Here is a 16717-nt window from a genome sequence, read left to right as displayed (position 1 = left end):
AAGGACCTTCAAACCCCCAGAGGGCTGTTTATGTTGCTCAGAACTCTCAAGTTTCTTCCACAATCATGTACCTTAACAGAAATATCTACCAACATTTCTGCATGAGTAAGACAGTCTTAAGAAAAATACAAGCACTGAAAGTTAATAGTTAGATCTCTGATTTATTAGGAGCAAGGAAAGGTTCAGGGGGTTGGGTTTGTAAAGAAACTTGAGCGTTTATGTACGCTTCCTGCAGAGTAAAGGAAAGGCTGAAGAAACAGTAGAAGTTTTCCTTCCCACATAGCACTTCCATCTCCTTCACTACCACCCTGTTCCCCAAATGCCAAGAGAACACATTCCCATTTCCACTGCTCTTCTCACTTTTTTCACCATGGTAAAGAGAAGGCAATGTAAAGAGCAAGTCTGCACAAAGATATGCTTGAAGAAAAATACAGCCAGATTCCCCAAAACTATTACCTTCAAAGTGACTGTTGTTAAATTACAAAACTAAGGAAGTTGGAACTTTTTTTAAGTGGTTTGGTTCGCACTGGAATCTTCAGCAACTTATTTACACAAGAACTGCTTAGAAGAAAGTGAAATGGCTGCTGTTTAGTTAAAAGATAAAACCTAGCAATTATGTATATTACAAAAAAGTAACCTTGATCACCGCCACTGGTCACAGTACTACCCCAAAGAGAAAATTTAAAGGAAAAAAAAAAAAATCACTTGCTGTTTGAGGCAGACTATCACCATAGTCCAAAGCTTTACTGAGGTTTTAATGTTAAAGCTTGAAGCTACAGATGTCAAATAGACAGGGTTTCCTACCTTCTCTATGGAAGTTTCCAGCTGTGAAAAAGTGCACTTCAGAAATGGCATAACATGAAAATACCAAGGGCTCAGACAAAAGAAAAGCATTGTCTGGAACAGGACTCTTCATCCAACCTCAAGACAGTTTCTAAGCACCAAATCCAGATCATTAAAATTAATGTGGCCTTGTAGTCCCATCAATTCAGACCTGCTTTGAGTCAGAAGCTGCATTTATGCAGTGCAATCCAGTGTTTAATGTTTTTGATTAAATATTTGCTTTAATGTTTTGAGTGTCAGATAGCTTTTTCTACTCAGCAATAGAGAAAATGGAATTAATTAGTTTTGGAAGTTCACTTCTGTAACATCTTCCATCAAAAATCCAAGAGGAAAACAGATGTAATTGTCAGTCAGCTATGACAACTCACTAGAAGCTGTAACCTGTAGAAGTTTTATGTATGCTCTGCATGGTGAGGCATAAAAACCACACGAGGCTCAAATACAAGCTGGAATAGTAAACATCTGAGCTGATATGTGTCAGACAAGTCACCAGTGGTGCTCCTCAAACATTTAAAAGGGGAAAAAAAAAACCATGGGGGAAAACTACTGTTTCTAAGATTTCACTAGAAAAGTTTGAAGAAAATAAATATCACCTTTAAAAGGTACTGTTCAAAGTTTATTTCTTCTTTCAAATGTTAGCATAGCAGAATGGCACTGAAACAGGAACAAATAACCTCATTGTATATTTACAGTGGCCAATAGCTCTGTGTGAATTTGAAAAAAAAGTAAAAATCAAGAAAAGCATTAGACTTCTTGATGGTAAAGAATTCCACCAGAACAAAATTCAAGTAACATATGTATTAAGAGAAAAAGCTAAGGAACCTTTTCTGGCTAACTGCATGGAGATTCACTTTAGTTCTTCAAAGCATTACAAATCTGAAAGTGTTTTGCCTGCAAAGCATCCCTACTTCTTTTGCAACAAAGGACTAAAAAGTTCCTGATCAATACACTAAGCATTGCACCTGAAGTCTAATTACTATTTATTTTTCCCTCACATATTCAGTCTGCTCAACTCTAAACTTGGTGAGTCTGCAGAGAACTGGTAATAAAACCTCAGCCAGGACAAAAACATTTCAACACAATCAAGCCTTACCCCTCCTCACAAACCACATACATGCACAAACTTGTAGGAATGATCCTCTTGAAGCAGAGAAGAAAGAGGAAAGAGTTAAGTCATTCATCCCAGATCACCAGAGACCTCAGAGAGTTACGTTCCTGGAAACTATTAACGGACAAGAGCTACAATGAACTCTGCTAGAAAAAGCACTATACTATAAATCACACCTGAAAAACTAAGATAGTATTTTTTAAGAATTATTTTCTGAGAAACCAGTCACAAAGAGATGCTGAAAAATTTAAAGATGAGATTTCAAAAGAAAAGTAGAAATTACTTTTATTACACAACAATTTCTAATAAGACAAAACAGCAACTATAAAAGAAACAATATCTTTATATAATTTCCTCGAATAAAACTGAAAAAAGGAGCATTAATTAGTGGCCTGTTGCAAAAATGCAGGATGAAACCTATTGTACTAAAAACCACTGTGATAGACTGATACATGTATTCCAGTCAAACGTTGAGAAAATTAGTACATTGAATGGCATTTATTAGTAGTCATTAAAATAATAAGACAGCCAGAGATCTAATATACCAAATAATAGCTGTGAGCAACACTGGGCTACTAAGATACTTCAGACTACAAAATATGTTTAGAAGTTCTTGTTAGGAGCTGAAAATTATATAGCAGTTCAGTATCACTTCTACAGAATGCACTTAGACTGATCATCTTCACAGATTCTCCATTAAAACACGAACACAACACTAACAACAAGTATCCACAACTGAGTTTAATTTCATCAGGGGTGAACTTCCCCCAAATTAACTACAGTTGTATAATTTACAGGTGTTGTCTGTACTATAGCAAATAAAGACAGGTATTCTGAAACTTTAAGGTTGGCATTTTTGTACAATGAACTATGTGGATAAAGCTTTCAAACTATGCTTTTAAATATTTTACCTGTATTGTAATCAAAGTCTGCTTAATTCAAGTTTGACATATAATTTCAGAAATATTTTGCAAGGATAGTCTTTTTGTATGAGCTTTTCTACAAGTGAGATTGTACTCCGAGAAATGCCAGTCTGTCACAGATTAAAACAGCTAGCATTAGTAGTACCTTCTTCATCAAATTGGTTACAATTACTCTGGTAGCACACTGTCACCACTGCAGAATGGCACAGAGTAGCATTTCTCCTTCAAAACTTACTCAAGGGCATTGCTTTCTGAACTTGCCCAGCACTCTGTTTGCATTGCAAGAGTAACTTCCGCTGCAGTCAAAAGAGAGAAGGCAGAGAATATTATCAGATGGCAGTGTGATCATCACACTCCTGTTTGCACAACAGCTTCCTTGATAAACTCACCACTACACCACTTCAGCAGTCTTGGCATTTTACTTTTTACCATACCGTAAATACATTTTCATCAACTGTCCAGGCATCTCAATTTTTGCTTTAGTAGCAAAGATGTTTCCTTGCTAACAAACCAGAAAAACTAAGAAAATTGTAAGTTGTGTCCAAAAATGATAACAATATGAAGTACTGAGTTGAAATGAAGAAGTGCTTCTGGTTATATGCTGTGATATAAAACTGCAGTTTCTAAATATTTTAAACCAAGCATCACTGTTAGCATTATCTGATGTGCTGCTTCTCTCACTGGGAATTGCCAGCAGAAAGAACAGATCATCAAAGTCAATAAAGTTCATTTGGAAAATGCCACTTCCTCCCTACCTTTTTTTTTTTTTTTAAAAAAAACACAGAACAGCATTTATTTGATCTGGAAATTATTGGCAGAGTATTCATATGGGGAAAAAAATTTTTTTAAACTGCCAGAGTTCCAAAGTAGTTTTTCTCCTTTGCTACTCAGGGAAGAAAAGAAACAGTATTATAAAAGTTAACTGCTGCTGCATCTCCTCTAAAATACGTGCTTTTAAGAGGTAGGCTACCTGACATCTCTCTTTCCAGGTTAGTAATTTACCAGGACTTCTTTCTAAAATGTTATATTTCCCATCTTGTTCTTTTAAAGAAGGAGGGTGATATTCACCATGCCAGCTATTTTTCCTTTTGTGAGCTTCCTTTTTATCTGACATTTAGGGGTGGCTGTGGAGGTAATCTTACTGTATCAGTTTACTATACAGGTTTAGAACACATATAAAAGGGAATGCCAGGCAAGTTATTGTTTTGCAGCCCATTCTCCACATTAATAAGCATCACTAAAGCTTAGTAACTGTACCTCTAACATCAACATTATGAAGTCCAGTTAAGAATGTTTTTCAACTGTGAAGATGAACATCTGCTCTGCTTAACAAGTTAGTATGACTGGATAGGGCATATGCTAAAAAACTAAGGCATGCTAATACTATCAATTGAACATCAAGTGATCATGAAAAAATTAGTATTCTTTTTCCCTAATGAGCAAGTTGGAAAATGCAAATAGGTTTTGTCCATCTGCTGCTACTGACTACAAATTATTATTACTAGTTGGGAACAAGGGAGGGCCTATTAGAAGAAACTGTTATCAAAAACCCTGGACACCAGCTGGATTACCTCTTTAGTTGGCTACTCTTGAAGTGTTAAATTTATCATCATTATGTGAACCAAAAATCTAATAATGTTAATTGTACACATACAGAGTACAAGCCAGGCACCAGCTTCAAGAGGCTACACAATACAAACCTCTGCTTGAAATAATACAAATCACACAAAATAAAATAATAGCTCTCTAAGCAAAAGTACAAAGGTCTTGTTTCCTTCAGATCCGCATCCTTTCTTTAGTTCCCTGGCTTACAAAGTTTCAAAGTTAAACTCCTGTGGAGTTTACGCAAGAATACAGAAGCAGGAGATGACAATTAATTCTTGGAGAATCTGTGAAATACACCTCATAAAAGGATGAGTTTGATCTATAGCCCTCTTGGTGGAGAACCTAAGCTCTTCTCTCCATCAGGACTGCTTGTAAGAACACTGTGGTTTGGGTGGGACAGGCTAAGACTTACTGAGAACATGGAAGCAGTGGCCACTGCTACTAAATTATGTCAATCCTAGAAGAAAATTAAGCTTCAGGTTTCCCAAATATAAATCAGGTTTTGTTACTACCTTTTAAGGTGTTTATGAAACAAAATCCCAGACATTTAGCAAAGTGGGCAAATAAAGTAGCCTTGAATTATTTCTATCAAGCTATAAACTTCTCTCTGTACAACCACAATCAAATAATTGATTTGGCAAGCTGCAACTATTCAGACTGCCCTTTTTCAAGTATTACAAGATCCTCATCATTGTTACTACAAAAACTTCTGGTTTTATGTTTTAACAAAGCCATCTGGACACAATCCTGAGCCATGTGCTCTAGCAGGGCCTGTTTGAGCGGGGGGGGGATGCACTAGATGACCTCCAGTGGTCACATCCAGCTTTACCCATTCTCTGATTCTGTGAACATAGCATTCCTTAAATGCACTTTGTTTTCTATACTACAGAAATATAGCAGACACACATTTCAAGTTTCACCTACTTTCACTGTTCTTGACACTCAAAATAGAATTCAAGGCAAAGAAAAATCTCTAAGTAATTGAAAGCAAATAAAAATCTCAAATCTGTCAAGTAAAAATCTATAAGATTAGAACTACTGTGGACAGAAGACTATGCAGGACCTACTCCTGATATTCAATACAGAATTTTTACTAATACAGTATAAAAATCAATCTTAATCCAGCAATTGATACAGTTGCCTCAATACAAGTACTATCAATAACTACATTTTTTGTTTAAGCAAAGCTCAGGGATTCAAAATACACTGAATCATTGCACAAAGTGATTAAGTTAAAATAAGTAATACACAGACCAAGGATGTCATCAAGTTGTGCATATCTCAACACAACACCAGTTTCAGAATTTCTTAAAAGGAGAGATTTTTAAGTGGAAGACAAAATGGTTCTCATTTGTGTCAGTCTTAAACTGAATATCAATGTGCCAGAACTAAATAGCCATAGAAAATGCAATTTCATAAACTCATTGCAAAAATCACAAGGAATCAGGATCCAGTATGAGTCCTCAGAGGCTGACAGAACTGTTAAATATTTTAGAAATTTACTAAATAAGGCATTATACCACTCTACCAGTCCTCTCTTCTGAAACATTTCTATTTCAGCTGTTTCCAAGACCTTCATTATTTTAATATGTCTAAATTCAGTGATACAAATATCACTGACAGCGATTTAAATTCTGTCATTAGACCTTCATCTGTATTTGCACTGAAAGTCAACAGTGGTAGTAACTTAGTGCTTCCTTTGATAAACATGTAAGCTGTACAATGATCAAGTGCCTATGATGGAAGCGTTGACATGAACAGAGTCACTAAGTTATCACGAATACTACAAGGCTACACTTGACTGGCATTCAAGTACCAATTACAATACCACAATTGAAACTTGTGGGTCAGCAAAATAACGTAACTCCAAAAGCTGCTGGCAGACAGCACACTGCCAGTGGGTAAGCAATGTGGTTTTGCCTCAAAAGTAACACAAACCTATTCCTGAGGCTGGCAAACAAATACATCACTACGGGTCAAAGAATTAGACTGCTGGGAAAGCAAAGTCTTGTCTACTTAATGAGATGTACTTTGCAGGATTAAGAATCCACATTTTTCAGAAAAACTATGATCAATTTGATGGTACACTTCAAGATAGGCACATTGAGAGCAGCAAGAGGAAAAGGGAAGGCCCAAGCAGTATAAACTCTCTCAAAACTATTAAGAACTCCAATATTTTTCAAACTGTAAAACCACTACCAGATAGCTAAGATCAAGGACAAAGTGAACTGTTCCCAAAATCCATGTCCTGCAGTTCTGTTTATCTTCATATCGAATGTAATAATTTGCAAGTTTTATTCTGTTTTTCACTGAATAGATAAGCCAACTTCTAGTCACCCTAAAGTTATTGTGTAAGAACACTTACCTTTGCCTTTTGAAACCTTTGTACAACAAAGGGACCTGGACACTTAGAAATCTAATGCAGTTACAAAATTTCTGTCAGAGTTTTGTTAGGAAGAGTTTGCAACCCTGATTTGTGCCTTCAAGCTTTCTTTATCACATCTCAAATCTTAAGCTGCTTCTACTTTTCCAGATGTGACTTTACTAAAACTGCTCATGTCATCTCCTGCAGCAATAATGCTACTTCAGTTCTAAAAGCCCTTCCAAAGCTATCAAGAAAGAACAAATCTACTAAAATGTCAAATTAAGGTCCTAGTGAATTGAGCAGTGTGCCACAAGTCGGAAAGCCTAAACTGGGCCCCAGCTATCCAACTTCCTGTTACAGTTTAGCCTAACCTCATCAGATCACACAATCCACATACCACCTCAGTGTTTCACAAATAGCAAAGTGGTACAAGGAAACAAACTATGCTAGTGCTGCAGCCTTACAAACTTTGCACGCTTTCCAAATATTTCCTTCCCCAGTCTCACCAAGACCCAGCAAGTTTGAAGCTGCAAGGCTGTATCCATTAAGTTTCTGCTCTGTCAGTAAAATACCTAGAGGGAAGTTTTCATTGTAAAGTTCATTTTTGTAAATTACAGTATGAGTTTCAATACCGTTATACTTCAGATATTTCTGAACAAAAGTAATTACTACTAAAAGTTGCATTAGTAGAATTAAAGTATATTCAGTAACACTTCCAATGACAGACCTGCTGTTTCCCCACAGTCACAGTTGCTCCAGTGTGGCCTTAGCCACAGCCCCTTCAGAGATAAACCTGCTCCATCATAGCCTTACCCATGGTTGCAGTCCTTCATGGGGAATACCTGCTCTGTTGTGAGATTATCCATGGCCACACGCTATCAGGTGCTCCAGCATGGATTTATCCACAGCCACTGATGCTTCAGTATCTACCTGCTGCAACAGACTTATCCCTGGGCCTCAGTCCCTCCAGAGGTGTTCCTGCTGCTGCACTGACGTAACCACAGCCACAGCCGCTTCGAGATCTGCCTACTCCCACGTGGACTCACCCACAGGTCGGGTCCCTTTGACTGAAGCTCACAGCAGAGTCCCAGCCAGCCCAGGCAGCAGCACAGACACGCAGTGAGTCCCTGGCCACCTGCCAGCCCCGGCACATCGCCACTGCTGTTATCACAATGTTCCCAGGCACAGCACAGTGAGGTGATAAAGCAGCACAGCAGCAGCGAGAGCAAAAACCAGCCACTAACGAGCACTAGACTAATGTACAGTCAGGCAAGCAAGGCTCCTGACAAGCACCTGCCAATTAATAGCTAATCAGCAATTACAGCTATAAATTCAATCTAGCACATTCCAGGCAAACCTGTCATTATCTCAAATCCTTTGAGCTGCACACTGGGTTTCATAAAGGATTGTGTTTAACCCCATCTGGCAACCAGGCTCCACACAGACACTTGCTCACTCCCTCTCATGAGAGAAAGGGGAGAAAAATTGGGAAAGAGAGAAAAAATAATGGTTTGAGATGAAGAACATTTAATGGGTAAAGCAAAAGCCACCACATACACAAGCAAGGCAAAACAAGGAACTCATTCACTGTTTCCCGTGGGTGAGCAGGAGCCACCTCCAGGAAAGCAGGGCTCCATCACATGTAACAGTGACTTGGAAAGACTAACGCCACCACTTCAAACACCCTCCCTTTCCTCCTTTTTCTTCCAGCTTTAGATCCTGAGCATGACACCATATGGTATAGAATATCCCTTGGATCAGCTGTCTTGGGTTGTGTCCCCTCCCAACTCCTTGTGCACACCCAGCCTGCTCATTGGTGCGGTGGAGTGAGAGGCAGAAAAGACCTTGGCTCTGTATAAACCCTGCTCAGCAATAAGGAAAACACCCCTGTATTATCAAGACTGTTTCCAGCACAAATCCAAAACACAGCCTCACACCAGCTACTGTGAAGAAAACTAACTTTACTCCGGCCAAAATCAGCACACTAAGTTTCCCAACAAGTAAAACCACAGATTTAAAAAGAACACCATCTTATTTATTATGAAGAATTGAGTCAAAGCTTTCTCTGTGTAGGAGTTAGTTGTTTTAATTCCATGCACTTTTAAGAGATGCCTCACCATGCCATTCTGGCCCCGTTTCATTTCACAATACCCAAAACTAGCTGATTTTCTTCATTGAGAGGATGGGAATTCTTCACTGAGATAACGACAGCCATGTGAACAAAGTGCTGGATGATATGACAAGAAATGCAGTAGTGTTAAAAGAAACAGAAATGTGACAAGATTAACATGTGCTTTAAGCAAAGATGTTTTTTTTGTTTAAGCTACTCTATGTGAATTGGGTGGCAAGGTAGACAATAAATATTTATTATTAATAAATAATCACAGTGTCTCTCTGACATGACACTACTGCAATACTTCTAATAGCTTTACCAAAGTACTCTTCCCAAAACAGACATATTTGTTCAAAGACTAGAACACTACTGACAAAGGTTGAGACCACTTTCTTCAGCGTACAAATGCCAAAAGACCCTCACCACCCACAAAAGAGTAGTTCAGTTCAAATTTGGTGTATTCAGAGAATCAACAGAATTACAGAGTAATTTAGGTCACAAAAGATCACCCAAGTTCATCTGGTCCAGCATCCCACTTGAAGATGTGCCAACTTCAGTTGGATGTTCTATTTGGAAAACTGAAATCTTTGCATACTATAAACAACTCCAGCCACTGTCCTACTGCCAATGTAGAGCTACTACAGAGAAGAAAGAGCAAGTATAGAACTACTTCAATAAAAAAATACCCACAAAGCAAAAAACCCAAAATACAAATATCTCAAGCTGATATTTCTATAAGGAAAAAAATCAGTCAGACCGCCTTGCAAAGTCTGAACAACCCAAAGGAGAAGTAACTTTAATGGATATAATCACATCACAACTTGGAAATGGTATTTTGTTAGAGCTTCAGAGAATTTACCAAATTGCCTGAATTTTGTAGTATGCATCAACGGCAAAGCTATCCGGATGCTGCAACAAGCACTTTATCAGAAACTGACTGCATGGAACCACACACCCAGGCTTTTGAGCTATTCCGATTTCAAAAAAAGGGAGTTCTCAAAAAGGCTGGAGAATGGAAATCACAGAAAACAAGCTTTATACACCCCAAAGACATAAGAACTTCAGCCGTTTGTTTGCATAACTCATCTTTTAGTGCTGAAAAGGCTGTGGGGAAATTAACAGATACTGACATTCAGAATGATTGGAATCTTCAGATTTTTAATGACAGAATGATGAACAATCTAATTTTTCTCCTTCTGTGAACTTGGTTTGCAAGTGGGAAACAAAAAAAGCCAAACTTTAATTAAATAACCTATTCTGCTTGGGAATAAAGAGTCAGAAGCACAATTTGGTCTGTGTGGAAGGTACAACACTTCAACTCTACAGGTATCCCTTTCATTCTCAAGAATTTCTACAGAAAATGGTCTTCCTTTATAGAACTCCCTTTATCAAGAGAGAGGCTGAACTTCATGCTGCAAATGTGTATTTTTAAGGCTTGAAGCACCAGTAGATATTGTATTCGTGTTGGGAGACAATCACAAAACATCTAATTTGATGTATTGTCCTAGTCCTGCTACAGAGAAATTAAAGTGCAGAAAAATGAAGAAACTTGTTTAAGATGGAACAGTTAAACAGCAGGGAGCAGAAGAATTCCTTCAATATTTCTGCTTTAGCTTCGAAGTTTATTCTACCTTATAAAAGCAAACAAAAAAGCTCAGCAGACTATTACTATTAATTGTACAGGGCCCTGAACTTAAAACTTCTGAGGAAACACCATCCTAAAGGCAAAAAAAAAAATCCTGAAAGAGTCCATTTCATCTTTCTCTAGCCTCTTCTGAGTTTACACACCACCCTGTTCAGATCACATTAGGCTTCCAGAGGGACTTCTAGGAAGAAGAGCAAAAGGAATGAAGAGCACAGAAGCAGGGCTATTACTTATGACAGTGAGCACTGTCAGGACATCATGGGGTAAAGTCTAACTGATTACACCAAGTTAAACCTTGAGCAGATAAACTAAACTCTAACTCCTTAGAAGGTTTTAATATCTGCTGGGTAAACAAAGTACGGCCAACTATGCACAAAACTCGCTAAAGACCAAGGACTACATGTCCTACCGTAATGGTTCAGGTATGTGCAGAAAAGAAGCAAAGCATAGATGGATTTTTAACTACTTGGTATCTCACACGTTGCAACAGCAGATCAAGAAGTGAAAGCCACACTGGTAAGAGCAGCTAAATCTCTTCAAGTATGGAGAAAACTAAAGATACTGACCTGCAGTGACAAATGAGGCCACCAGCAGCTAAGGCTGACCATTGTAGTTGGAAATCAATAGTGAGCACAATTGCTCCCTGGGGGGGGATCACATCCACAAAAGTCCAGCACAGAGGAGGGGGAGCCTGAGGCAGAATTGCCAGACAAGAGGCAGGCCACCAGCCAAGACTCACACACCTCAAACTGCTGGAACAATTATCCTCCAATCAGAACCACAAAATCAGACGAACAACTGGACCAGCATCTCCAGGTGAGTGCCACTACTTGTAAGAAATCATCTGAGATTTTATGTCACTCAGCAGAGTGATTCTGCCCTTGTGTGTACCTCATCCCTCAATTTCCCTTGTAACAAAGAAAACAGAATCCAACAGCTTAACTGTTTTCAACAGATCCTAGTGTCACATCAGCAGGCTGCTCAAGGTTTCTACTAAGCTACTCACTTTGTTACTTTTCCTCATACACCGTAAAGTAACCAAGCTGTTGTTCATAGCTGAGAACAGAACTTTTTTTTTTTTAAAATACTAGGTTTTAAATCTCCTAGCTAAATAAGAGTTAGAAATGTTTCTTAGTAACTAATCAAGCTTTTTAAAATTAATACAAGGGATATACTGCTCAAGTTAAGCCAGTGAATAATCCCAAACTAACTTTCATTACTCATAAGGTGCAAATTTTACACTAAAAGCAGTCTCTTCCTAGTATTTTTATGGACTTCTCTCCCTCTTAAAACTGCAGGATCTAGAACCAACTGCTGCTTGTGGGAATAGAATGGCAAAGTTGTCCCTCTGGCACACTATCTTACCAACTACACCCATCAAGCCTAGAGGCAAAAAATATTAACAGAGTAGCAATTCTACTTCTAATCTAATCAGCGCAACATGACACCTATAATTCAGGTACTTCCATTTTTACAACTACTTTGTGGATTTAGAGAATTCAACACAATGTTGATATTTAGTATCTTTATCTATTAGAGACAAAGAAAGACAAAGTCAGTGAACTGGCAGTATATTTGTATCCACAGATTTTGGTTCTTCAGAAAAAGCTTAAGTTCTATTTTTACACATCACTTTAACACTACTACAAACATTTACTACTTGTGTACAGAGAACTCTCTCTGTTCTTCCAGTAGTGGTTACAGAGTCCTCATAAAGAAGAATGAGATAACAGTGTGATTTAGAAAACTCCTCCTCACATTAACCTGTTCTGATCAATACTAGCTCTGAATTTAAAATACCCAATTTGAAGACTGACCAAATACAGAGAACCTCTGTAAAGAGGTTAGCTGATAAATAGCCCAAAGCCAAAACAGGACTGTAACATTATTTTCCTCATATTAATGAAATCTCAAAGAGGTTCTCACTCCTTGTTTTAAGAATATTTTATCTTTAATACTCTTTCCAAAAAAGCCCCAAACTTGTTTCCCAGTTCCTCAGATTACTTACTTGCAATAGAAAGCTTAAAAAGATGTACCTATACTTGAAGACACAAAGAAAACACTAATACCCAGCTCCCATTTGCTGGAAAGCAACGAAAGAAACATTATCATTCCTTTACTTCTATACTCTCACAACATGAACACAGCAGAAAATAAGGATTGACTTCTATCGCACTTTTATGATTTCTCAATGAGTAACACTTTACTGACACTCAGTCTTTCTAGTCCATACCTCATTTCAATAAAAACACTTTTGCAGCTTTAAAGAGTACGTGGCTCCCACTTTAATGAACCCATGCACATCATTTATTACTCATAAAAACCTTAGCGAGCAAAGAAAGCGTCCTGAGGGTTGGGTCTATCTTTAAGCAATAGAATGAAATAAGCACTTCTTGCAAGCCCCACTCTTATCCAATGAGGGCTTTTCAAACCAGCAGAAAGAAAGAGGCTGCTTTTACATTGGGAATAGGTCTGAGTCTATTCCCTCTGCCTGCATTCCTCCATCACAAAGAGGATTCCTCCTACAAGAAGTAGGTAATCACAGGAAATGTAAATTCCGCAGTGTTGTCTGCTTACAAGGGTGCCCCATCAGCTGAGGCTGAGGGCTTTTAACCAGTTCTTCCAAGAATCAAGAGCTGTATCAAAGTACTAAGAAGCATATTGATCTTCATCAAATTGGAGGAGCACTAACATTTCAGCCCCTGCATGAAACTTCTTCCCTTCCCTTAGAAAACACATTTTCTCTAATTTTCTCACAGTAACACTTTCCTCCCAAACAATCTTGCAATACCTCTTTCAATTATTTAGAAGGCAATTCACCCTCCAAGATTTCACAGGTGTGTGTAGCCATGGATAAGCGCCCACAAACAGGTTTTGTGGAGTCATCATTATCCAAACTGCAACATCATGTTGCCCAAAATTACAGGTAAGCTCTAAACAGTTACATTTTGATCTTTCCTTTTCCTCCAAACCAAGTTCTTACTTCTGTGTCTCTTTTTGCTTTGTCATCCATTCCACCAGTATGAGAGCAATTAACACCACCCACACACAGTTCACTCTTCATTTAAGTCAACTCTATGACCTCTTCAAAAAGAAAATTTATGACATTAAAATATAGTTTCAAATATGGCATTAAGAACACTGCTATTATGAACTTTCAAGATTTCTTAACTTAGAGCATGAGGAATAGGGGTGATAATGCAATCTAGTTTTTCAGTTCTAGTTTTTAAACTTTTAAAAGTCAACCCTCTTATGGCAATTAACCTTATAGACAGGTAGTGATATACCAGAAAGAAACAAAAAAGGTCTATTTGAAGACTGATATAAACACCAAAGGAAATTATTAGATTCACCTACAGTTTAAAGAGGATTAAGTCAATATTTCTAACAAGATGGCCTAAGCCTTCCCCATAATGTTTAGAATTCAGTCAATTTCAGGACAACAAAGAATTCAATTCATTCTCTTACGGTGACAAGTAAAGGTTCAGGCAACAGCAGAGTGGATTAAAGAATCTACAGGACATCTTTTAAAAATAAAAGTTTAAACACATGTTATTACATGACTTGGATATACCATATGGCTGTGATACCATATGGCTATGAACATATGGGTAGTTCACTTTCTAGTGAACAAAAAGAAGCAGGGTTACTAGTGCTTTACTTCACAAATTCATTCTGCTTATCTCAGTCACTTGGAAGCTTTTATCAAGATACAATTCCTGTAGCTTTTACTTCCCTCACTTGAAACCATCATTTGGCAACACACAATTACTAGCAGGTCACTAAAGCATTACAAAGTTTATCTTAAGAACAAGCCCAACAAAAATAAGCCCACCACCCAAAAAAAAAACCCAACCAAAAACCCCACCAAAAAAAACCCAACACCTCACCAAGCAGCACAAAATCTTTCAATCCCAGTGGATAGAGGAGAACAACAAAACAGAGCTCAGCCCACATCTCTTTTTAGATTTGCAGTCAGCTGCTGTAAATTGTCAGCACACTAATAAACCTCTACAAAATTTATCTATTAACTTGAGATAATGGGGACTGAGCAGCCACGCCTCACATCATTAACAGAACTTGAACTGACACAAAGTACCAGAACAGCCAAGACACCCACCAACACCAAAGACACCTTACTTTTTTTCTCCCCTCCAGCATACCTGGTTCCCACCAAGACTTCTCAATGGCTCCAGCAGCTGAATCAAGACAACACTTGTGTGAGGTGCACTAAATCCACTTCAGAATACAAAAGGATACAGCCTTAGTGCTCCAGTCTGAGTCCCAATGGCCAGTATTTTCTGAACCGGATCAAATGCCAAGGCTGAAGGCTGATAGGGGAAACCATGGCGTACAGTCTAACAAGTCAGAGCAGCGCAGTAACAATGGGTCAAGCAGGATACCAAAAATAAACAGAATCAAGACTGTGTGTTAGAGAACAGGATTCAATGTTAATCACAATTTAAAAAGGAACTACAAAGCAATTTAATCACAGACTGAGAAAACCACCTGCCTCACACGAACCAATTACAAAAGACTTTTTTAGTCATAATTACTCATTCATCTTCGAGCATCAAGTGACAGTCAGACTTACTGAAACTTAATTTGAATCTTACATTTCTTCTGTATAAAGACTGTATCAACTCAGCATTTCATTTTTTCATCTACCGCATTCCGAGTAATCTTTTTTTCAGCTCTAACAAAGACACTATTAAAATCTGAGATGTTCCTACCAAGTTTGGCAACAAAGCCAGACTTGTCAGCAGAACTATTACAAACTACTAGACTTGCCTCTGTGAGAATCACTACAATTTCAATTCAACAGACCCAACCTCTCTCAGCTCAGTAAAGGAAAAAAAAAATAGCAAGTTGAGCTTGACAGAACCAATCTCTCACCCTCTGCTTCCCTCAAAGAGAACATGCAGCCCCAGAATTGACAAAACCAAAAAATACCCCATTGAACAAAAACAAAACCCCTCAGCCACGAGATTCTTTCTTAATATGGAGCTATTGGCGCATTCAGCTTTTTTGGTTGGCAAAGACTAATTTGGTAATTGACCAAGCAATGACTCCATTAAACTTCTCAGGCTGCAATTAATCAGAACTGAGAATGTAATACAAGTGTCACTTACTCTTACTTCCACTATAAACACACACATCATAAGCCATACAAATGCCAGCTTTTCTATTTCTAAGCCTTTAGTTTAAGGCAGAGGTATTTCAGAACCTCATAAAGGCACAGCAAACTTCTGATATACTCCTTGTACTTCACTGAAGTTACAGGCATACCCCACAACTCTCTGTATTTCACAAGTGAATAAAGTCTAACAGGGAACAGCTCCGCTCTTCTCCACAACATTCGTGACCAACTCATGAAAGCAGCAGGAATTTTTGCAATACCAGAAAAAAAAAAGAGGAGAAACCACAAACAAGCTCATCCATGTCAAGCTAGGCCATGGGTGCACTGCATAGATAAAAATGAGTATTGATATTCCAATCAGCTTTTATTCCTCTCGATACAGCTGGTGGTTAATTCGCTGCATCATTTTCTGAAGCGTGCAGACACAAACTGCAGTTATCGTATCACACACAGGCAAATAAATAAACGGGAACTTTGTTTCTAGATAGGATTTGCAATAGCAGCATCAGCAACTTGGCAACACACTGCAGTGAAACCACCACAAACATCGACAGCCTTCTCCAGTTGTAAAGAAAAAGGATAACTGATTTCCAAATAATGCAGAGGGACAGATTCCCTGTCCTTCGGGCCCACTGGCAGAGGCTTCTACTCAAACGCCGCGATAATCAGATCTGCGCTACAGCTAAGTATCACTCCTTCTCCCATCCATCCAACTCTTTCTACGAAGCCTTCGTGAACACTGTCAATATTACTCGAACGAAAGAGCCTAGAAAACGACAAACCCTGAAACTCTCCACGAAAGATGACTAGAGAAATCCAGCAAGACCTGAACAGCTACACCTACTTCCTTCCCGTCTTCGCCCCCCGAAATAATCAATCCAAACAAGTAAACAGGAGCGGCGGGCAGGCTCGGTGAGGTCGGTACGGAGGAGCAAAGCCCGCAGCGCCCATCGCGACGGCGCGCCCCCTTCCCCA

The 16717-nt window shown here is 38.5% G+C and overlaps 1 protein-coding gene across 1 annotated transcript in view; it reads right to left on the bottom strand.

Moving 5' to 3' along the window:
* The window catches only part of STXBP5 (syntaxin binding protein 5), a 107143-nt gene extending 90450 nt beyond the window's left edge, over positions 1–16693 (bottom strand). The window contains exons 1-3 of the mRNA XM_017736359.1: positions 16627–16693; positions 15735–15799; positions 14863–14960 (exon numbers count right to left, since the gene is read on the bottom strand). Of these exons, the coding sequence (XP_017591848.1) occupies positions 14863–14960; positions 15735–15799; positions 16627–16693 (230 nt within the window). The remainder of the gene's footprint in view (positions 1–14862; positions 14961–15734; positions 15800–16626) is intronic.
* Between the last annotated feature and the right edge of the window lie 24 nt (positions 16694–16717).

The sequence above is a fragment of the Corvus brachyrhynchos genome, unplaced genomic scaffold (assembly GCF_000691975.1).
Source record: "Corvus brachyrhynchos isolate BGI_N302 unplaced genomic scaffold, ASM69197v1 scaffold595, whole genome shotgun sequence".
NCBI classification, from domain to species: Eukaryota; Metazoa; Chordata; class Aves; order Passeriformes; family Corvidae; genus Corvus; species Corvus brachyrhynchos.
Note: the sequence above shows the minus strand (reverse complement) of the source record. Positions and strands in the feature narration are given on the sequence as shown.